General features: G+C 42.6%; 2 protein-coding genes across 2 annotated transcripts in view; one reads left to right on the plus strand and one right to left on the minus strand.

The window, feature by feature from the left end:
- Nucleotides 1–745: 745 nt before the first annotated feature.
- On the minus strand, nucleotides 746–6768 carry cnrip1b (cannabinoid receptor interacting protein 1b). Its single transcript, XM_071529626.1, has 3 exons — nucleotides 6590–6768; nucleotides 3872–4016; nucleotides 746–910 (listed from the first exon to the last, which is right to left on the minus strand). Exons 1-3 carry the CDS (start codon nucleotides 6766–6768, stop codon nucleotides 746–748), a joined length of 489 nt encoding a protein of 162 aa, XP_071385727.1.
- Nucleotides 6769–10745: 3977 nt separating this feature from the next.
- kcnq5a (potassium voltage-gated channel, KQT-like subfamily, member 5a) overlaps nucleotides 10746–24378 on the plus strand; it is a 127520-nt gene continuing 113887 nt past the window's right edge. The window contains exon 1 of the mRNA XM_071529615.1: nucleotides 10746–11089. Within this exon, the coding sequence (XP_071385716.1) occupies nucleotides 10746–11089 (344 nt within the window). The remainder of the gene's footprint in view (nucleotides 11090–24378) is intronic.

The raw sequence follows: 24378 nt of genomic DNA on the forward strand, positions 1-24378 counted from the left end.
GTTTAACTTGTTTCAAGAATTAGTGAAGTGACAATATCTTGAATTAATGCATATCACTCCATCAACATTGTGTCACTTGATTCATGAAAATACTTTCACTGAGTGAAATTATCACACAGTATTGGGAAGATTTTGTACTATTTTACGACAAAATACAGTGTTGAGACTGTATACAGGATTAAATTACGTAAAGGTGCTACATGTAGTAATTTAACAGCAATATATCATTACCACATTAATTTTGAGACATTGGTATAATTACAGTAAACAAACAAGACCATCGCTGAAAAGATTGGCAGCCTCTACTGGCCTCTACTCTGCAGCTTGTGTGCCACCAAGTTCGATTTGGTGGGAAATCTGCTGGATTGCTTTACGGCACAAAACAAGAGGAGGAGCTAAATGTTTCAGAGTTTCTGGCAAATGGTGAAAGGCCGATGGATGGAAAATCACTTCCAACTTGATTATCCTCTTCAGAAAAGCCGAAGAGAAAACAAACGCAGGCTTTTTTGCAGCAGGAAGCAAAGGATTTATGGGAAATGTAGTCTTAACTAACAATACGACTGGTGTGAGATAGAGGCGACCAATCGTCTCCACCATGCTCTCGATTTGTTTACAGCAATTATACCAAGGAATCACACTTAACTTGACGCTGACACACTGATGTTTAAAGTTAAGATGGCTATGTTTTTGCAGTGTACACATTGAACTCTTCACACACAGTGGCGTTTAATGTCCTGTTTCTCCGTCAGACAAACATCTCCTTGTTGACCCACATGAGGGAGCGCGTGTCGTTGGGTTTGCACTCGTACTCGATGCTGTTGAAGCTGTTTCCCCACTGGCAGTGGTCCCTCTTGTTGTAGTTGTAGTATTTCACCTGCCACACCGTTTCAAACAGGCCCGCCTCTGTGAACTGAGGGAGAAACACACAGAGTGGACAGATGGGTATACATACACACACACACACATACACACACACACACACACAATAGTATCTCAAAGTGACCCGCTTCAGTGAACTGAAGGAGAAACATACAGAGTAGACAGATGGGTATACACACACACTCACATAGAGCACATGGACACACACTCACACACACACCATGTCATCTCAAAGGGGCCAGCTTTAGTAACACATTAACACACACTAATGTAAACACACACACACGCTACCATCTGAAAGAATCATATTTGGGTGAAATGAAGAAGAAGCATACTGACTAGACAGATGGGTATATGCACAGACAAACACATGAGAACACACACAAGAACACACACACACACACACACACACACACACACTATATTATCTCAGAGGTCTCCTGTGGTGAATAGGACAGATGGGTATACACACACAAACAGAGAAACTAACACAGACACACTCATGCTGACACACAGTCACATCAGACCTGGATCAAATGGAATTTGTAAAGAATTTGAAACGTTCTGTTTTAGTTTGCACTTATGCTTTCTTTCCCCTTAAAGCCATGTCCTCATTACTTACGATAATGCTTTCTATGATGTATACTATGAATTTAATCCGTAAAGATTTATGTCAGGCTAAAAAGGAGGGTAAGCTCTATTCTGCAATTAAAAAAAGTGGATAAACAATTTCCACTACATCACTGGTGGTTATAAGTTGAAAAATATTTGAACATTTAGAGCTCTGCACTTCAGTTCAGCTTTCAAAGCTCTCATCACCACAATAGAAACCACAACTGGTGCTTCCTCTAAGCACCTGTTAAACGGAGTTTCCTGCTGGACTCAGGGGCTTTCTGTGTGACTGATGTTTCATTTCTCAAGACACCTCACACTTCATTTTGACTAAATCTGGAGTGTGAAGCAGAAGGAGAACACAGTGGTGTGTGTGTGTGTGTGTGTGTGTGTGTGCTATTCACTGTTAGGTAAGCTTCATGTCGGGGTCTTGATTCACCCTGTCAGGGCTTATTCTGCAGTAATAACCAGCTGCCTGCACATTATCCTGCTTATTACTCAGCTACTTAACTAAAACATTAACCATTTGACACCAAATATTGCTTTATAATTATTATTACAAGCTAAAATAACTTACAAGCTTCCACCAAAAAATAGTTCAGCAGGACTGCAACCACAGAAACTGTCTGTAGATAGCATCCATGGCTACACTTTAGCAGAACTGTAACCACAGAAACGCCTGTAGCTAGCATCCATGGCTACGTCCATAGCAGAACTGTAACCAAAACAATGTAAACTAGCAGTGCAAGTTTTGTACTCTCAGAATAAATTAAAAGAAGGCTACTGGAAAAGTCTTCCATGTTTCTAATCCTGGGTAACAAAGTGTTTGTCTGCAGTCACCAAAGAGTGTTTTTGCCACAAGGTGTCGCTAGTTAATTTGATTAGAAATCAACAAAATTGACCTCTCAGACTACTCAACTGTGGAGTGATATGATTAGATGTGAAACAACAAACTAGCAGACATCAAAATGCCTTCATTGGCCAATCAGAATCCAGTATTCAACAATGCTGTGTAATAACATAACATACTCTTTAACGTCGGCAACCAGGATGTGAAATTAAAACCAGCTTCCAACAAAATATTGGTACATTTTGGCTGGTGCTGGTAGGTTTGTCTTCTCTACCTGCCGCTCAGGTATCCAGCCAGGCTCTTATCTATTCTTTAAAATATTTTGGCTAGTAACACAGTGAAAGTGGCTGCTGAATTTTGGAATCCGCCTGATGAAAGTCGTTTCTGGTAACACTTTATTTGGATAGTCTTGACACTCAAATAACTATCAGGTGACAAAAAGTGGATTTTCAACAAAGTGTCACTTGCATATTTGTGCATCTCTACAGATTATATAACCCTAAACCGGACCTTGGCCTAACCCTAACCCTAACAGTAACCTGACCCTATTTCTAACATTAACCCAAACCCTATAAGATAAACCCTAGCCCAGACATTTAATGTCTATAGAATACTTTTCACACAAGTATGAGTATCATTTGAGACTCAGTAGACTTTGTAGAGGCATATTATCAGTCACTTGACAGGGAGGTTGAGTATCAACATTGGACTATCCAAAGAAGTAGCAAAAGGAGTGCATCAGGATTTCAAAAAACTCAAGGAAGCACAAGAATCCAAGTCCAGGCACAACTGTGAGTTTTTATAATTGTTCTAAAGGAACATTTGACAAGTCCTATAAGGGCTGTGGGGCCTGCCTATGCGGGTGGGTGAGACCACTGGAAAGAATCTATGCTCCTTCTAAGAATCCCTCATGATCTCATCTAAACTGATTTCCTTTTGAAAGGAAGAATTGAGGGAGTTCACTCTCCGAAAAGTTATAGCGTTATACATATTTTTGTCCGGTGAGGCCGACAAAAGGTCTTTTAAGTTGTGTTTATCTTTGGAGAGGTAAGGCACACTAAATCGTATACTGGTTGACTGTGTCACCAGTGTGAGAGTGACTACTCAATACCAAGAAGTGACGCCGCTTGATTCTGTGTTTCCTTTACGGAGATAAAAATTTATTTTTATTTTACTTGATTTTATTCTTTAATGCAATGCATTTTGCTTGTTCTTTTATATGAATTTTATCTTTTTTCACTTTGTCTCGATGCTTTTAATGTTTTACGTAAAGCACTTTGAATTGCCTTATTGCTGAAATGTGCTATATAAATAAACTTGCCTTGCCTATAATAAAAAGCCAGAACAAAATACTGAAACGAGTTGGTGTTTTTATATTCTCTCTGCCCTCTTTAATTATAGAAACTCACAGTTGTGCCTGAACTTAGATTCTTGTGCTTCCAACCATAGAAGTACAATTTCCCTTTGTCTTTTCACCTGCTAAAGTGCGACCTAGTTTCCTTCCCTTGTTAGGGTTGAACTGTACTTTACCTGTATGCTGATCTGAACCGGCTGCCTCTCCCCGCTCTTGGTGTGGGCCACCCCCTCTGTGTCATACTGGCCCGTATACACCACCGACTGGGGGTCTTTAGACTGCTGCTCCAGGGGGAAGGTCACCCCCCCTACACTCATAGACCTGGGGACACCAACACAACACACACACACTCTTCACTGGAGAGCAAAATGTATTTATTATGAAGTGCTCCTGACTGAAAGATGTTAAACTGCATTGACTGATGTGGTGAAAATGATGCGTCCTTTCTCTCTCCTGTCATTTCTTACCCCGCAGTCTGTGATGTTCTTTCTTTCTTGCTCTGAGACACACACACACACACACCCACACACACACACACACACACACACACAATCTTAAAATGTGTAATATGCATTTTCTTTCTCGTTTTTAATGTATTATTATTATTAAGTGCTCTTGACTGAGATAAAAACGAGAAAGAATAAGCACATAATACATTTTAAGATTCTCTCTCTCTCTCTCTCTCTCTCTCTCTCTCTCTCTCTCTCTGTGTGTGTTTGTGTGTGTGTGTGTGTGTGTGTGTGTGTGTGTGTGTGTGTGTGTGGATCTGAGAGCAAGAGATAAAGAACATCACAGACTGCAGGGAAAGAAATGACAGGAAAGAAAAAAGATGCATCATTTTCAACACATCAGTGACTAAGTTTAGAATAACATTAGCCTACTTATTGTATCGTGTTAACAGCCATTGTGTCAAATACATTGCTATTTATCTTTAACTTGTGCTGAAGACAAAATGTGTGGTTTGAAAGGATGTATTGAAAATGACAAATGCATTATAAATATTATTAGTATTATTAGTATTTGTGTACAATAATGGATTATCATGAAATGAATCATTTCCACATAAGTATGCATACTATGTAGGGCACTACAGCACTAAAAACAAGGCTACTGGTCTAGATTAATATAATTTTGGCTCATTGTTGCTTGACATTTTTGCATGATGTTGTTTATTCTACAGATCATTCAGTAAAGTGGGTCTGCAGCTGTGTTTCATGAGCATGCCCTAAAATTAATCGACCGTCACCTATATGCCTTATTGCATGCGTGACCTATATTTGGCACAAGAGCGCTCGTGTAGGACAGTTGGATATTTCAGAGCCTGAAATTTGCACGCCGGATAATCGTCATTTGGAGAGGGAATTACAACACAAGTTATTACATCATCACGAATTGTAGGCAAATCGGAAGACGCAGGGAACACAAAGCCCGGTCTCTGACACAAACGTTACAGTCCTAATCTGTGGTGGATTTGACATGTGGCCAATGGGGGTTTATGCCGCCTTCAAGTGCTTCTGCTAAGCTCCTACATCTGAGTTCTCAACTTGGAATTACGACTTGTTGAGCATTCGAGCGCTTTTGGTCAGAAATAATAACATTGAGCTCTATGACAAAAGTAGATTTTTGGGGGGTTTGTTGTTTAAGAAAGCATAGAGAGATGAGGAAATGTGCACCAGGCGTGCAATTGATGTTTCAAAATGTGTGCCAATCAAACAAAACGTGAAAATAGAAACATATCATAATGCTAATTATTTGCAAATACATATATATATATATATAATATAACATATAATAACATAATTTTACCATCCATGCTCTACGCCCCCTAAAACATCTCATCTGTAACTCGGGGATCGTAGAAAATTCCCATTTTCACAGTCGTTTTTACCGGTTACTCGGGTCGTTCATGCGCGGTCAGATCTTAATTTTGATATTTCCGACAGCACTTGAAGGCAGCCTTGAAATCTGGACTTGCCTTCTGTTGCGCTTCTCCTTAAGGAACCTCTTAAGGTCGCCGCTCTCCGCATGCGAGGAACGAGACTCTTATTTGTTTTTTTCTAATTCACTGTCACTCCAAGAAAAATTATCACTATTAATGGAAATTGTGAAAATAAACTAGAATATCGACGCGCTGGCGATAAAACAGAGAAAGACCATATACATATACAGTATAGCCTTGACTTTGTAAAGCAAATATCTTTCACCAAAAATGATTGTAATAATAAATCAGAAGGATGTTCGGTTAAAGAATTCTACTTTATACACCGCAAAACCATCATTTCTACATAATTATATAGGAATAATATAGTGATCCATTAGAGAGTTCGGTTCAGTATTTATCTATTGTCGTCTAAGGAAAATAATAGGCTACAAAATTGTACAATACGGTCGCTATAAACTCACTATTTAGTATCACAGACACACTACAAGTCCCTATAGGAATATTATAGGAATGTTATCCTATAGCTTTATTTTCCGTTAGGGATGCCGCGTCCAAACAACCCATTTTTTGGAGAGCTCTTTCATATCCGTCCTCCTTTGAGAGGCATTAGCCTTCCCTAACGACACCCTCCATAATATTCCAATAATATTCTATCCATTGGGCTGCATAGAACCACTGTGTATCCCAATGGGTACAATATCCTTAACGGGATTTATAATGTATCTGTGGTAGGCTACTCAATATTGGCTTTACAGGGACCTTTGTGGTATTTTTTTGGATCTCCTATAGTGTCACTAGAATATTCCCTTTATATTCCTACAGGCACGTGCAGGAATAGTCTCGCCATGATGGCTGCATAATGTTCTAACATTTATTATAGGATTACTATATGTCTTTTCGTGACTAGGTCAGGATAATCCACGCCTACGGTGGAAATCGGAGGGCTACCTACGTGGCTTCGACCGCTCCGGGCTTGACGACCACCTCGATCCTGTACTTGGAGCCGGTGAGCAGCTTGATGGTCCGGGTCTGGCCGAACCGGGCCCCGTCCGACTTGAAGTACACCGCGCCGTTATTGGGAAGCATCTTGAGGGAAATCCCGATTTTGACGAGCTGAGGGACGTCCGCCATGATTCCCGGTCCGGTGTTTGAACCCCGCACACCTCCGGAATCAGCGGGGTGTGCGCGTGCGTGTGTGTGTGTGTGTGTGTGTGTGTGTGTGTGTGTGTTCCTGTAGCTGCGGGTCAGTTCTGCTGTGTGGAGAAACCCATAGCAAAGAGCGGAAGACTTCGACGGGGAATGTCGCTCTCTAATCCCGTCCAACCTGCAACCAACACAGGCCTAATCCCAGCCAATACTCTCTCTCTCTCTCTCTCTCTCTCTCTCTCTCTCTCTCTCTCTCTCTCTCTCTCAAAATCTCTTCTCTGACTCTCTCTCTCGTCCTCCCTTTCTCATTCTCTCTCTATTCAATTTCAATTCAATTTCATTTAAATTCTCTCACACACATTTTCTCTCTCTTCATCCCTCTTTTTCATTCTCTCTATTGAATTTCAACTCTCTCTCTCTCTCTCTCTCTCTCTCTCTCTCACACACACACACACACACACACACATACACACTTACTCTCTCTTCATCCCTCTCTTTTTCATTCTCCCTCTCCATTCAATTTAAATTCTCTCTCTCTCTCTCTCTCTCTCTCTCTCTCTCTCTCTCTCTCTCTCTCTCTCTCTGATTTTCCATCCCTCTATAATAATCTGAGTGAGTGACAAACCAGTCATTATTCTCGCCTCGCGAGGACAGTGTTGTTGTCGCTGTCCGCGGTGCTGAAGCGCTGCCAATTAAGACTCCATGGATTATCTGAAATTTTAATTGATTTTAATTGATCCCCGAGGACAAACCGGGTCTTTGCTACGGGACAGAATCGGATATCGGATTAGCAGAGCAACTGGGACGCTTGAAAGATAGCGAACAAAAGCTAAACAGTGGAACAAGCCTGATAAAATCCACTAGGCCTATAATAAAGCCACGTGTAATAATTGAGGATGAAGATATCTTGAGCAATGCAGTGGCTCCAAAGACCCCACAAAGACAGAAATATATTCTACACAAACAAAATCCCAAATAAACGCATAGTGAATTCATTTTGTAGTAGTGTAAAAGAAGCCCAAAATCAAGGATTTGAATATTTTTCTAGCCACTGTACACATGCTTAATTTTTCACTGCTATACTTTATTTTCTTGCCATTTGAGCTCACAGCGAATAGCTATTAACCAGTCCACCAATATAAACGATCATGTTCAAAGTGAATAACAGGGATGCAAACCTGAATATGTCACTTGCCTATAAAACACCTGGTGTGTCCAGAACCACGCTGCTCTGGGAATAAAGATGATGATGTTTCAGATGAACGTTTCTGACAATGATTGGATTATTTAGAGAATGGAAGTTGACGCACTCACAGCAGCTGCGGCCCTGTTTCTGGGGGTTTGTGTTGTACTTATATCTTGCCTTTATTATCCTTGATTTGATCTGTTTTTGCGTCCATTGTTTGGTGTAAATCAATTTGTGTAAATCATGTTTGTTAAAAAATAACCCAATTTGACTTTTCAATAAGAAAAAAAAAGTGTTTCCTGCTGAGGTAGAAAACAGCTTTGTCTAGCTTCACACGCCCCATGTAATACCAATGTTTCACCACTAGAGGTCAGGCTTTAACCACAGCAGGAAAATCCTTCCTGCTCTCAACTTTCCCTCTGTTTATACAAAATCAGACGGTGATGGGCCCGTTATTAAAAAAAGTAATGCATCTTTTCGAGGAGTCATATCATTACTTTACTCATTTGTCACTGGGAGCAGTAATCTAATTTGTTACATTCGTCTTTAGATGACCTTTCTGTCACACAGCCAAACATGGCAACTGCATCTTCTCTTACCTTTTAAAAATGAGAGGATCAGGAAACCAAACAGCTTTGATGTGCAATGTTTCTGTGAATCCTTCCCAGGATGCAATTTAAAATAATGAAATATTTTCTTCCAGAGAAAGTCAACTTTTCTGCAATTTCTCATCTAAAACTTATTAGTGTGAGAAGAGACAACTAACCTAATTATGAGGGAAACGGGTCTGCAAGTGGGGATAATGATTGATTGTTGATCATTCAACGTCAAATTGATTCAACAAATGTATCGAGTTATTTTTTTTTTAGTTGAAACTGGTTTCTCGGAATAGTAGGCTGATGATATCTCCTACCAGCCAACACTGAGGTCATTTTAGAAGCAGCGCGTCATGTTGTCAGTCTCAGTTCTGTTCATTTCAGATAGAGATCTGAGTGATCCCGTCTCTCTCTCTCTCTCTCTCTCTCTCTCTCTCTCTCTCTCTCCAGATAATTCAGACGCACTAATTCATTTGACACACTCTGCCATGGAAATCACAGTGACTGTGGATTGAATTGGGATGGTGCGTTTACGTGTAAACTGACCAATGTTTAGCCAGGCTGTTATAAATCATCATAAATCATCATCATGTCATAGTGGTTTAATAGAGAAAGACAGATTGTTTCGTTCTCTCTCTCTCTCTCTCTCTCTCTCTCTCTCTCTCTCTCTCTCTCTCTCTCTCTCTCTCTCTCTCTCTCTTATACGTGTGTGTGTGTGTGTGTGTGTGTGTGTGTGTGTGTGTGTGTGTGTGTGGGACACTGTCTGTCTTTCTATGTGTGTGTGTGTGTGTGTGGGGGGGGGGTGCCTTTGAGTGTGTGTGTGTTTCTCTGTTGGTGCGCGCACGTGTTTGTGTGTGTGTGTGTGTGTGTGTGTGTGTGTGTGAGAGAGACAGAGAGAGAGAGAGAGAGAGAGAGAGAGAGAGAGAGAGAGAGAGAGAGAGCGTGTGTGTGTGTGTGTGTGTGTGTCTCTCTCAGTACAGATCACGTGGTTGCCCAGCAGAGGGGAGAGTGTGATGCGGCCGCACTAACCCGAATTTAATGAGAGGAATTTCTATTCAGCAACATAATTAGAAAGGGAACGAAGAGCGGCCGGCAGCGTGATTCGGTAACGGGCTGAGACCGGAGCACGTGAGGAGAGTTTGTGTCGGTGCGGACTGCGGACCACCCAAGTGTCTGTTCCGCTCCCGGTTTGCTCCTGAAGTCACTATAGAGCCAAAGTTAACAGTTTATTCCGACTCTTGTATCTTAAATATGAATTCAGGTCGTTTTACATGTAACAAGTGTGTTCAACTTGGTCTATTTTCAGTAAAATGGGACTGGGAGACATTGCAACATACAGTGTGAAGAGCTTTTAATCATATTTCCAGTTTTCCAGTATGTCAGCATTCCCTCCTAAACCCTGACTTCACCCCAGTGCACGCGACTAATGAGAGTTTCTGTCTTTCTTCAAGTCTTTCAAAGCAGACTGCTGGAGTGGAAGGCGAATGAAACGTTGTATGTTTGATTTATTTTCTGGAATAAATCAAAACCGTGATTACTTTGCCTGTGCATCGGTCTCTTTCGTTGCCTGCGCAAAACCTGCTTCACTGGTGCTTCTCAACGCTTTTGCAGTTCTGATGATTTTTTTGTTGAAGCTGACAAACAGACATCACAACTGTAGATATCCATAGTAAGATTTCCCCGCACGGTTCTGGTAGATGATTAATAATGATGTGCGTCGTGCCGGTGATGATGCGTCTTTCCCTGTCCGGTGCGTAAAAAAGGAACGATAACAACACTTGTGGAGCAGCAGCGGTCAAGCTCCGCCGCCGCGCACTTTGACAGAAAGAGGGAAGAAGACAGAGAGTGAGAGTGTGTTGTGGGGGGAGAGAGGGAGTGTGGGAGGGTGGAAGTGCCCTCCCCTCGCCAAATGTCTAGATGGATCCACTCCTTCATAACCCAACTCTTCCCCAGCCGGGCGCAGATGGCCAAAGTGTCCAAACCGGACTCTGAATCTGGTCAACCGTTGGAGCCACAGGATGATAAGATGAGAGCAGACTAGATATTGTACTTCTTCTCCCACTGGTTTGTTTTATTCGTCTAGTATTGCAGGTCAGGGCAGCCAAACACCCTTTGGCGCAAGAGCACATGTGAATGTCCACCGGTCTCCCAGCGCACTCCCCGCCGGCGCTGGTGATGCCATGCCCCGCAGTCACACCGGCGACGAGACCGGCGGCACTGGGCTGTGGATGAAGACCTCACCGGGGCGCCGGGTGCAGGACTACGGACTGAAAGATGTGGAGTCTGGGCGGAGGACGATGAACAACGCGGTACGAGTCGGAGACGGGCTCCTCTCCCCCTCGGCGGCAGGTGCGGTGGGAGCGGAGAGGCGGAAGCAGGGCGCCCGGCTCAGCCTGCTGGGGAAGCCGCTGACCTACAGCGCGCAGAGCGGCCGCAGGAACGCACGGTACCGGCGGCTGCAGAATTACCTCTATAACGTGTTGGAGAGACCCAGGGAATGGGCGTTCGTCTACCACGCTTTTGTGTGAGTACTTACACTGCATGTGCAGCGGAGGGTAAACACACCTAAACTCAGCTGACGTAGCTTTTTTCCCCCTCAGTTCCCCAACCTCTGAAAGCTCAATTTATGAGATAAATTCATAGCAAACATTAAGTGCTAATAAACTGCTGTAATTTAAATAAGAAAAGAGTCTTTCAAGGGGGAAAACATATTACTGCTTTTCTGAAAATAGCTGATTTTTCTTGACATTGGTGGTTGTTTGCGTCTTGATAATGATCAACTGGTCATGGATCTTTCATTTGCAGAATATATATGTTGTTGTTGTTTTTTTTACACCTTTTCAATATGAATTCATGAGACCAGTTCAAAGCCTATTACAAGAAGTATCAGATGCAACAGATGTAAGTAACATGAGGATATGTTTTTGAAGGACAGAAAGATGCTTTTCTGAAAACACTCACTCATTCACCCTCCTCACTCTCTCTTGCCCTCTCTCTCTATCAGCCATGCAACCACCTACACACACACACACACACACACAACACACACACAACACACACACTCTCCCGCTTACTCTCTCTTTCTTACTCTTGATTTTTGTCTATATTGGAGGCTGTGTTGCCTTATGATGATCAGTGATTGGAGTCATAGTTGTTCACACCTTTTGATTTACCGTCACATCACCTGTTGCTGCTGCACAAAACACTGCAGGCACAGAAACAAATGAATGATTTGAAACATGGCCTGCAAGTGTGTGTGTGTGTGCGTGTGCGTGTGCGTGTGCGTGTGCGTGTGCGTGTGCGTGTGTGTGTGTGTGTGGAGGGGATGATGATGGTGGTGGTGGTGGTGGTGGGGGGGGGTTGACTGTTTCAAACGCACACCTGTTTGGATTTATGCTACTGATTACAACAATTATAACAAATACAATGGTACATGATAACATTTAGAATCAGTACAAAAAAGTACAAAATACGCCATGAGGTTAAATTTCCTCCTGATCTTCACGAAACACTAGAAGCGCCAGTGGATCTGGGGAGTCTTAGAGAAGGCCAGCAAGCCGTCAGCTGAAAGTGGTAAATCTAATTATAACTACTATTTCCTTGTATGATTTTGAAAATCTTACAACACTCTTACAAAATTGTGTCTGGGAAAAATCACGGAGGGACACTTTGACAGCTGAGGTATTTCACTTCTAAAATCCAAAACAGCCTTCAGTTGACCACAGCTTGTTCTTTCTTGTGTGAAATCGCTCCTTTAAGGGCAAAAAAAATCCGATTTTATTCTCCTTATGAAAACCAACATTCAGCTTCTCCTTTTCTTCATGCAGTTTCAATTTTAACCAATTTGCCAATTACCGCAAACATTTAGAGCTAAGCGTTCTTTGCTTGTGCTCTGTAAAGACATAGCTACACTAATGAGATTTGTTGTCCCATTGTCTGACGTTGTTTGTGTCCCATGGGTGTCTCAGCTTGTAACCCTGACACACACACACACACACACACACACACACTTACACACACACACACTGAGCAGTGATGCAGCTGTTATCTTGGTTATGCACACATCTTTATGGAGAATTGCTTGGTGGTTGATTTAAAGTGGTAATCCGCGAGATCCTCGTCTTTTTTTTATTCATTTTTTATTTAGTCTCCATCTTTGTTGCTCAGCCTCATTGCTGTGGTGTCTCTGCACTGCACTTCCCACAGATCACCTGTCAATCAAACAGAGCTTGGATTTTCTGTCGATGCAGTTTGAGTTTCTCTTTTCTCGCTGCTCATGCTAACTACCCAGCTCTTCTTCTTCTGTTTATCCCTAACAAACCGGAAACGTAAAGGATTTTTCCCCGTAAAGAGCTACCAGACACCAGACAAATGGAAAAGCTTTCATGAACTGGATATAGGTTGAATCACTCTTGTTTTATATCAATGATAAATAATAATACAGAGGTAGCTGGTATTTTATGGAACACAGTTGTGATTATTCCAACACACAACACAGTTTCTGTCTTTTTTTCTCATCCTCTACATCTATCTATGTACAGTTGAACTGAATGGAGATTAACTTACTTCAACTAGGGAATTCTATTTGAATTGAATTGTAATAAAGTTAGGTAACCTAAAGGATTTCAGTAGAACTGATTTAATATCAAGTGTATTCAACTAGAAAATGCTATTTGAATAGAATTATGACAAAGCTACCTCAATTTAAGAATTCAAATTCATGTGAAAAACACATTTGTTCAATCAACTAATTTTGTTTAGGAAGGTTAACTCAATGCTTAGTGTGAACAAACTATCTCCTCAAATTCACTCAACTTAGAATTTTAAGGAAGCTCAGACACTAACTTTTTAAAGTTCAAACAAGTTTTTTTTTACAGTATGTCTGTATGTATCTATGAATATCTCTCTCTGTCTCTCTCACACACACACATACACCAGCACTCCCACCAATTCCAGCATGGTTGGAATGATGAAACACCACATCCCGTCAGCGTGGTGTTTTTGCGTCAGAGTCTTGTTGGAAGAGCGGCGCTGTGAGAAGGAGGAAGCGGAGCTGTCAGAGGAGGGGCTGTGAAGCCGGATGTTGACGTTTTATTTGCTCAGGCGGGACAGCTGAGGTCGGCGGGGTTAAGTCCTTACATCTGCTCACGCCGCAGCCTCCCACACCCCTAATGTAGTTTAGCTTAGCTGCACAAATTAAAGGACACAACTACAAGGAGAGAGAGGGAAAACAATTTGTCTAGGTGAGATAAAGAAACCCCAAGGAGATTAGGATTAGGATAACATCTCACCTCAAGGGGGGAAAACATAACTGAGTGTGTGTGTGGATGCAGAAAATGAAATCATAGGGAAAGTGAGAGTGTGGTAGTGAGTTGGAGGGTGTGTGTGTGTGTGTGTGTGTGCCAACTGTAAGCCCAACAGAGCGTATGTGATTGTAGTTTGATGCACACACACACACACAGTACTCCTGCGTAGTATTCGCTTAATGAATGGTCGTGACTTTACACTGCTTTGAGTGAGTGCGTGTCAATCTGAGTGTCATTCCCTATTTATGTTCTTCACTTAGCTGATACTCTTATCCAGAGCCACTTACAATGAGTACAACAGTAGAATAAGATTCAACTCCTTAGCACCAAAATTACAAGCAGCCAAAGCCAGGCAAAGCTTTTTCCTTTTGATTATTGTGATGTTCATACCTTTATCTTGGAAAACAGTGGAATGCCCCTTTAGGGATGATAGGTGTTCATAGGAGGTAAAAAAGAGACAGTTCTCCGTTCCTGAAATAAATAAGTATCTTTCATCATGATGATGTCATTTTCAGTCAAACCTGGATCAATTGCAAACTATTCTTTGCGTTTGTTTTAACCTGCATGGAGTGCCTGATGGGTGGGGTTCACCACATCAGGACAATTCAGTTTAAGTCAGTTAAGTTGTCAATCACTTTAAGTTGCACAAAGCAACTTTGTACATTGGCGGCCCCAAGTGGCAACGAGAGATAACTGTTTGGTTTTTTGAAAGTTTGAATGACTTCATTACCCAGAAATCATGTGACAATATGCCAGTAAACTGCACACTCCTCGGATACCTTTCTTCATCTTGGTTAGGAGGAATGGAACACTCTTTCTGTTGCAGCTCCACTATGTGATTTAGGCTGATAAGACAGGTGCATTTTTGCATAAAAATCTTGCCAAGTGCAGCTTTAACTTGTTAGTCACAGAAAACTTTAGCATACTTTCCTCTGATTTTCTAAACTTTCTGGCACTTGTTGTGTTGGATGCTTCAGATTCCTATGTGACATGTATTACTATATATGGCTATGTGACAAGCACCTCACATGTCAGTAGGCTAAAACAAACAATCTGCAAAAAACATGATAGCAAATTCTATTTGTCCAAGGTATGCTTCCTGTGTGTGAAGTGTGCTGTGTCCCCAAAGGCTCTCTATTAGTAGTATTCTTTAGCTCAGTGATTCTCAACCTTTTTCATATCAAGGACCCCTAATTTAGTCCACCTCCATTTGACCCCCATTTGATGAGATTTTGTCTCTCGGACCCAAATCTGAGAATATCTTTTTTTGTTAGATATGATTTTGTCCGGAATTCCATGACGATCTGTATTGTAGGTAGAGAGATAACAGATAAACTATAATCAAAACAGTCATTCTTCTACATTCTCTAACTGTATTAACTTCTCGTAAATGAAATAATGGTGAAATTTAACAATTTATCAACTTGCTGGGGACCCCCTGGAAGCCCCTCAAGGACCCCTGGTGGTCCCCGGACCCCACGTTGAGAACCACTGCTTTAGCTTGCAAGAAGATCATCGACTTGTATTGAAAACCAAAGAGGGTCTGAGGCACTCTGTAGTGAGAGCACTCACAACTTTTCAAAGTGCCAATGTAAAATAACGGCTTTTAACTTGCGTGCGATCACAGCAGAGTTCCTCGGACCCTCTTTGGTTTTCAGTGCATTCTTGTAGCATCTGAGTATCTGTTGATTGCTTTCTGCTTTGGGCATTTCTGGCACGAGCTAGGCTAACGCTCCATAAATCTTTGGACTTCTCTAATTTGTGGACTGAGATCATTGACTTGTTGCTGTTTACTGGAGCACCAAGGAAACTTTGAAGCCTGCTGGCTACTCATATATAAAAACTAAAGTCATTGATCTTAAAACTGAATAAATCAATAAATTCATTTTTGTCCAAAGCTGAAGTGAGATTGGATGGAAGGGAATGAACACCAGACTAACAGTGAATCACATCTCAAAGGATTGACTAGCAAATTGGGATTCCCACTGAACAACCTCCACAGTGTGTATTCTGTACATGTTGTTGGCTGTTTTCATTGGCGCTCTGGTTATCGGACCCTTGTTAAATTCATGTGGGAGAGCCGCATTACTTTCCACTGTATTCAGTCGACAGCAAGTCAGATGATAGGCATCAAAGTGAATGGATTTCTTCTCTGGTCATCTCCATCAGTCACAGCGGTGCGTCACTCCTTCAGCTGTTAGTGCTGAGCTGCAGGGGGCCGTTCACACACACACACACACACACACACACACACACACACACACACACACAAATGCACACACACAAAGCCTACTCACATCCGAATACAATTGCACATACTGTACACACACAAAAACGTGACACAAAGACACAAATGTACATACAGTATAGACATGTAGACACACACATACATGCAATCACACACATGGACACATGCACACACACACACACACATATGCTAGTACACTCACCTGCATGCACATACACATACTGTACTGTATATGTAGACATAAAAAAAACATACTGCATACTACATACACACACACACACAGATAGATACACTAACACACTCAGTCACGCACATACATACAGACAAACATACATATTGTATACAAATGTAGATGCACACATACACACACACACACACACACACACGCACACACACTGTTTCACATAGTCAGAGATGAATAAACAAGCATTCAAAAGAAAGTTCATAATTTATAAAAGAAATGCTTCCTTTGATAGTTTAATTAGCAAGCGGTGGTGTTTCACCAGATGCTGCCATGTGTGTATGTGTGTGTGTGTGTGTGTGTGTGTGTGTGTGGATCCATGCTGTGCAAATGTGTGAGAAAACAGCTTAGCTTTATTGATAGCGTGTGTGTGTGTTTAAATGTGTAGATATTTGAAATGCCTCCCCCCCCCCCCCCCCCCCCCGGTTCACTCTTAAGTAGAAATCCCAGACTTGCTGATATCTGCTGATGTGCTGCAGTATGAATCAAGACAGTGATAAGCATCTGGGCTTGCTCCTTGCCAAATAGTGCTCCCACACTGAAACACTGCTGGCATTAAGATTCAATCTCTTAATGAGATGGCGTGTGTTGGGCTAATCACATTTGCCGAAATGGGTTCCAGCTACAGTCTGCATTATGCGCTATACTCGGAAGATGATTCCATTCTGTGTGTGTTTGCATGTGCATGTGTGTGTGTGTGTGAGCGAGAGAGAGAGAGAGAGAGAGAGATGTTACACACAATAATCTTTAATCTGTGTTTGCACGTGTGACGTGCATACTTTGTATATTTCCGTGTTTACGTGTTTGTGTGTGTGTGTGTGTGTGCATGTGTACATGACACACACTGCTATTTTTGCACAATCTTATCTGCGTGCTTTACAGTGTGAGATGCACACTTAATATAATTATTACACACCACTTATATGTATGCGTGTGTGTGACGTTTCACATAATAACCTTTCTGTCTGTTTTCTGTGTTGCTTCTTGTGCATTTGCAAGTGGGTGTGTCTGTGTGTGTGTGTGTGTGTGTGTGTGTGTGTGTTTGTGTGTGTACCTGCCTGCATGTGTACACAACACACACACATTGCTATTTCTGTATGAGGTTATGTGTCGTGTGTTTGTTTTTGTGTGTGAGGTACACAAATACGTGTGTGTGTGCGTGTATGTGTGTGTGTGTGTGTGTGTGTGTGCTTGATGCTGTCACACGGTTTGAGTGCGTCAGCCATTGATCCCAGAGCCGTTCTGGTCCATTGACAGGTAACACATCAACCCAACATGTGTGTCCCCCCCACCGGTGGGATGCCAGCCTCGGTCACATGATCAGCCTCAGTCCGGTTTAATCCTCAAACCACACAGATCTGGACCGGTGCTGTGATGCATTAACCGTCAGCCACAACTGGCTCTCAAAGGGAAATGACACTTTATTTCAGGAGAAAAACTGGAACAGTATGCTCTTTGAAATGCCACATTAGCCAAGTCAACTTGGATGTGGTATTGCTGGAACACATAGGAGATTTACTGACTAACTGACTCTGTATTTGACTGTGTGAGCGATGACTAGTTTTTCACGCCCATAGTGACTAAGGGTGCGATCACAGCTACAGATGTTTTTGTTTGGTCCGAACCATAGTGAGAGTAAATTTGTTGCATTTTTGTGTTTGACTCACTTAGGCTCATGCTGCCCAATTACAATTGAGCATCCCAGAGCTTGTAAACAAAAGTCACATGACTCACAAGCAGCTGTTTTATTGGACAGAGTTTTGGTAGCCTGTTATCATGGCAGGTTAGAGATTTTGGCAGAGGGGGGAAGTCAAAACAAATCTGATTACAGTCCCTCTAACTTTAGCTAAACATTAAGCACAAGAGTTTCCTTAAGATAGCATTATAAAGGTATAATTTGACTTTGACTGCTCTCATTTTAACATTTCCATTAAGTAATGGCTGCTTGCGATGTTTACGATCCAGTAATTGAAGCTTATGATGCACTGATGGTTGCAAAATAGATCTGATTCCAGTCCCTGTAACTTTAGCTAAGCATGAAGCACTTACACATTTACCCTCTCTGGTGTTCATTCCAGGTGAGAAGACACAAATAGCTGAATATGAGCATCAGGTCAGGCTGCGGTTTGCCCTCAGTTCACTCTGTTATGCTAGGCGTTCCAAGCAGGAGGAACTGTTGGCTATCAGATGTCAACATCCGTCTCCTTATACCCATAAACCCTTACATTTTGGGGTCATTTCCTGTAGTTGGTTGGATTACGTTCTCACTCCTATCGAACTGCACTGCAGTTCTCTTGTTAGAGGACTGAGACTCACATTTCCAGTCGTCTCGGTGCTATTCGGTGCCACCCGACTTCAAATGGCGTTCTCACCTGACCAAGCAAACCAAACCCAGGGAGTAAACGCTCCAGAGTTTGAATAAACATGCTTGGTGTGAATGCTAGACAGCTCAGTTTGTATTAATGAACATTGACTTCTGTTCCTTTTTGCCAGAAATCAGCCCCATTTCAAATCGTTTGATTGCATGCTTGACTAATTGACTGATGATTGATTGATCAGTTGATTGGCTGGTGGATTGATTGATCAGAAAGTTGTTGATCAAGGATTTGAAGCATATCGCTGTTGTCATGTGAAAACCCCATAACTAATTACATGCTCCTCGATGGTTTGAGAAACCTCTATGACGTCTGAGCTTTTGAAACCCTTTGAAATCCCATCTGATAAACTGCATTGTGGTCAAGCTAAAAATAAGTCTGTATTTCTGAGTTCCTGAAAGGTTGACATTTTGGAGATATGAGGTTTTCACCCAACAGCGACAATATTCTACTCTTACACTAATTTGTTCAAGTTGCTCCGGACAAGCATATCAGCTAAATGCCAAATGACAGTGGAAACGTTGTAATCAATTGATCACAATGACTTTTATTAGCGTGTACCGGGCAGGAATGTCCAGACGGATTCTGAAGAGACTGCACATTGTTTCCTGAGAACATGGTGACATTTGAGACACCTGACCACATAAAAGAGCCTCTGTGTTTAGGTTCACTGTTACCTCCAGGTAGGGAGGTGGATGTTGGCTGGCACCCAATGGAAAATGCTGGAAAATGCTAAGACAAGAGACCCATTAGATAGGATCAAGAGAGAGAGAGAGAGATGTGTGTATGTGTGTGTGTGTGTGTGTGTGTGTGTGTGTGTGTGTGTGTGTGTGTATAAATACTGTCATGATGTGTTCCGGTGTTTGCATGAATAGGTACGGAGTGGGTACCCTGGTAAAGCCAGTATGTGTGTGTGACTGTGTGTGTGTGTGTGTGTGTGTATTTTACGTCAGATGTCTTCACAGGACTCTGTAACACAACGCAGACCATAGTACGGGGTTTTGTGTGCCCAGGTCGGTAGTTGGCACGTTTTCATCCGTGTCCAAACAGAAGGAAGGATGGAGAGGAAGCGAGAGAAGGGGAAAAAGAGGATGAGAGAGAGAGGTAGAGAAAGAAACAGAGAGGTAAAGATGAGGTGATAAGAGAGAGGAGGAATATGACGACTGAACTTTCCTCCCCATCATTAAACAAGCACATAGTTTAGCAGTTAGACACTACAGCATCACAGCAGCTAGAGGAAATGTTCTCATGTTCTACTAATGAGTGATTCATTAATGATCAGGGAGACCATCCTTTGAACGGAAAGCGTGGGTTCAATCCCCTGTTGTTAGCAAGAATCCGCCCCGCTGAAGTGTTCTTGAGCAAGGCACTGAAACCCTACAAGCTCCAGGGCTGCTGTCCCTGACCTCAACCTCCCCAGTTTAATCAAAGAATGATTTTCTCTTTTCGGGTTGTTTCATTTGATTATCAGAGGAGGCCTAGAGGCTTAAAACGAATCACTATTTCACAGAAAAAAAGCAAAAATTAGAGAAAAATCCAAGTGGTGCTCACTGCAGAGCCAAATGGGTGGAGCTTGACCTAGTCCAGCTCCACCTCTAGGTCCAGCCGCACCCCAGGTCAGGTCCAGCCCCACCCCAAGTCACTCATACAACTTGGTAGCGCTAAGTTCAGTGAGCACCACTTGGAAAGATGCAAGTGGTGCTCACTGCAGAGCCAAATTGGTAACCTAGGTCAAACTTTATTACAGTAATTAATCAGATTGAGATTAATTCACAAATGGCCTGCATCTTAATGTGGTGGAAAAAAGAAGGCAGGGGTGCACACGTAGTAATCTCTCACATTGCCTACTTGTAAGTCTAGTCATGCCGTTTATCACAGAAACGATCTGAACATGCTGGTGGTATCATGAAAAATATTAGCGAAAAGTAAGGTAATATTAGCTATGCCAGCATCTAAAGTTCCATGCAAGTCTTATTGTTACTTTGACCTAACCTTTTCCGCATCAACAATAAACTGATTTTTTTTCCATCCAAGTACGATCTGACGAAGGGCTTGCATTAACGTTAACAGCCAGTGGGTGGCGCATGACTAGGTCCAGACTTGCATTAACGAGAGAGGTGGAGCTGGACATTGGCTCTGCAGTGAGCAGCCTCTCGAAAAATCTGAAAAAAATAGACGATGACTATGTTATTTTTTATTTATTGTATCCTATCTTGTGACCCCTGAAATCATCTTCTGACCCCCAGGTTGAGAACCACTGTCTATATGCATCTCTTCACCTTAGTGTGCTTATGTCTTGTGTCTCCATTTCCCTCCCAGCCGCCAGAGCTCCACAACTCCCATCAGCCATCAGGGACATGCTTCCATTGAAATCAATTAAATCAGTGTTCACATTGCATCTTGCTGCTTAACAATTACCAGGGAGCAATTCTCGATGGCTGACAGGCGCATTCATCCTCATGTAGTGTGCGGAAATAATGAGGCATTCAATATCATCAATATTGGTTGTTTTCTGGTGTACTGACTGAAAGTGACAATCCATGTAGGCTGTGATGTTCAATTGAAAAGCGTCATTCAAATGAACGATTGATACATGAATTGATCCATCACTAAGTCTGTACAAAAGCCTGTCCACGTTCCCGGCATGATGTCAGAGCCATCGGGAGCTACGCAGTTAATTGAGTGTTAATTGTTTCCTGCCTTCCCAGTGGACTTACCTTTGTTTTTTCTTCAAGTTTAGTGTGTGTGCGTTCATGAAACCATGTAAGTCCTTTCACATGTTGTTTTAATGCTCATAGTTTTCAGGAATGTTCATTATCTTTGTATTTGTGGCGATACTGACAGTTTAGATTTCAACATTTTAACGAGGCTTCTGTGTCTGCTTAATTGATTCGGTTAATTGGCAGTTGCTTTTACATGTGTCTATGTCTATGGCTAACACTGCAGTTGAATTGAGTTTATGCTTGTGTAGACATAATTGTCTTTCACTTTTATTTGTATTTCGGCTTATTAACCCTGTAATATGCCTATGTCATATTAGAGTTGGTAGATTGATTTCCTAACTTCAGTGAATGTGGTTTTAGCTGTTTAGCCCTTTATTACTAAATAATGTAGACCACTTTGTAATATCTTTATTTGCCTTATTTTCAGACCAGACACACACACATCCTGCACTTATACAGAGAAATACCTGTAACCTTCAAAGTGAAAATAAAGCCACGTGATCCTCTCCATGATTCTCTGGCCGGAATCATTTCCATAGAGTCTCCTACCCAAACCACTGTATTCCCGAGGCCCCCTACCTCACAAAATCAAATCATCATCACCTCCCCATTCACCTCCCTAAGTTCTACTGAGTGCAATGGGGATGTTTCAGGGCAACCTTAATCCTTCAAATGGCTCAGTTCTTCCCGTTGAGTCAGGAATGCCTGTGCAAAGATCTTCCATGAGCGTTCCCTTTCGCTACACCCTCCACATTTTCTCCTCACTCTTCCTGAATGAGTGCACTTGTGAGCTTTGTGAAAAATTAGCCAATTAGCTCGTGTCAGTGCGGTCAGATCCGGTGAATGACCAGATCAGCTTTGACCAGAACAGAGGAAGACAACGGGTCGGCCTCATCGGTCAGACCGCACTGCTGTGAAGGTGTGAGATCGGAATGGATTGCAATGACAAATGTATTGTGACAAGAGAGCAGGTCACACAGGAACTGCGTAGGCGTGTGTGTGTGTGTGTGTGTGTGTGTGTGTGTGTGTGTGTGTGTGTGTGTGTGTGTCGGGGGGATGAGAAAGAGCGAAGAGCAACAGTGAGCATGTGAGAGTGTATGAGTGCCTGTGTGAGTGCATACTTGCATGTCTATGAGTGTGTATGTGTGTGTGTGTGTGGGTGGTTGTGTGTGTGTGTGTGTGTGTGTGTGTGTGTGTGAGAGAGAGAGTGGGTGGTTGTGTGTGTGTGTGAGAGAGAGAGAGTGGGTGGTTGTGTGTGTGTGAGAGAGAGAGAGAGAGAGAAAAAGAAAGAATGCGCGCAGAAGTGAGCGCAACACAGCGAGCAAATGTGTGTATGTGTGTGAGAGCAAGAGATTGTGAGCTTCTGTGTGTGTGTGTGTGTGTAAGAGAGTGCATACTTATATGTCTATGAGTGTGTGTGTGTGTGTGTGTGTGTGTGTGTGTGTGCGTGAACATGTGTGTGTATACTTGAGTGTCTATTTGAGTATGTGTTTGTGTAAGTGTGTGGGTGACTGTGTGTGTGAGCGAGAAAGAGAGAGTGACAGTGAGCAAGAGTGTGTGTGTCTGTGCAAGTGTTTGTGTGTGTGTGTAAAGAGGGAGAGTGAGCGAGTATGTGTGTGCATCTGTGTGTGTGTGTGTGTGTGTGTGTGTGTGTGTGTGTGTGTGGGTACTTCAATACAACACACACAACCACCGGTTTTCCCGCCAGCGTACAACTGTACGAACATGCACAGTTACATAGTGTATCTGTTACTCTGTGTGTGTGTGCATGCTTGTGTGTGTGTGTGTGTGTGTGTGTGTGTGTGTGATCATTAGTCATCCAGCAGCCCTCTTGTACATCAGCGGAGGTGCCAGTTTGCTGAGCAGACTGCGATGCTGATGGATGGAGACAGGCTGAGCTCGTCGGCCCTGCTGCCCACACAGAGCGCACCGCTGCTGGGCTCGTGCCGCTCCGGCCCCCCCCTGCCCCCCCCCCCCCCGCCTGCCCCCGCCTGCCCCCCCCCGCCCCCCTGCCTGCCCCGCCACGCACTGCAGCCGTCACCCTGTCAGCTCTCTGAATGGAGCTGTACCTTCAAACCACACACACACATGCGTACATGCAGAAACACACATATATAAACACATACACTACCAGTCTAAAGTTTGGACACATCTGACTGAATGTTCTCTGTTTTTCATTCTCTTGAAGCCATTTTGATCTAAAGGCTTCTGCTTAAATGCTTGAAATGTGTTTCTTAGACAAATATAAATAATGAAGTTGATCCTCTATGTATGAATTTCTTTCCAAAGCCTTTGCCTCTCCATCAAGGCAAAGGGCGGCTACTTTAAAGAATCTAAAATATAAGATAGTTTTGATTTGTTTAACACTTTTTTGGTCACTGCATAATTCCATTTGTGTTATTTCATAGTTTTGACGTCTTTACTGTTATTCTAAAATGTAGAAAATAGTAAAAATATAGAAAAATTTGGTGTGTCCAAACTTTTGACTGGTAGTGTTTAAACACACACACCTGTTCTCACACACAAACATACTAACACACACACTCATCATTAGCTGTATAGCCGGTTCTACCCCAGACACACCTTCCGTTCTCTGCTCTCCATGCACACGTTTACACACACACACACACACGCACGCATGCACATACACACACACACGCATATTAATACACACACACTCATCATTAAGCTGCATAGGTTCTCTCCAGATGCACATTCTGTATGCCCTCTGTACATACACACGCATACATATTTACACACACACGCGCGCGCGCATGCACACGCACATGCACACGCACACACACACACACACACACACACTCCAGGTAACCTCATAGTGTTCTCTCCCCCCACACACATTTACACACATTTACACACACACACACACAGCTCGGCATGAACACCTCTGAGTCATTCTCTT

The sequence above is a fragment of the Centroberyx affinis genome, unplaced genomic scaffold (genome assembly GCF_046629955.1).
Source record: "Centroberyx affinis isolate AG114_WGS23_722 - 3 ecotype Tasmania unplaced genomic scaffold, CSIRO-AGI_Caff_v1 ptg001814l_1, whole genome shotgun sequence".
Taxonomy (NCBI): Eukaryota; Metazoa; Chordata; class Actinopteri; order Beryciformes; family Berycidae; genus Centroberyx; species Centroberyx affinis.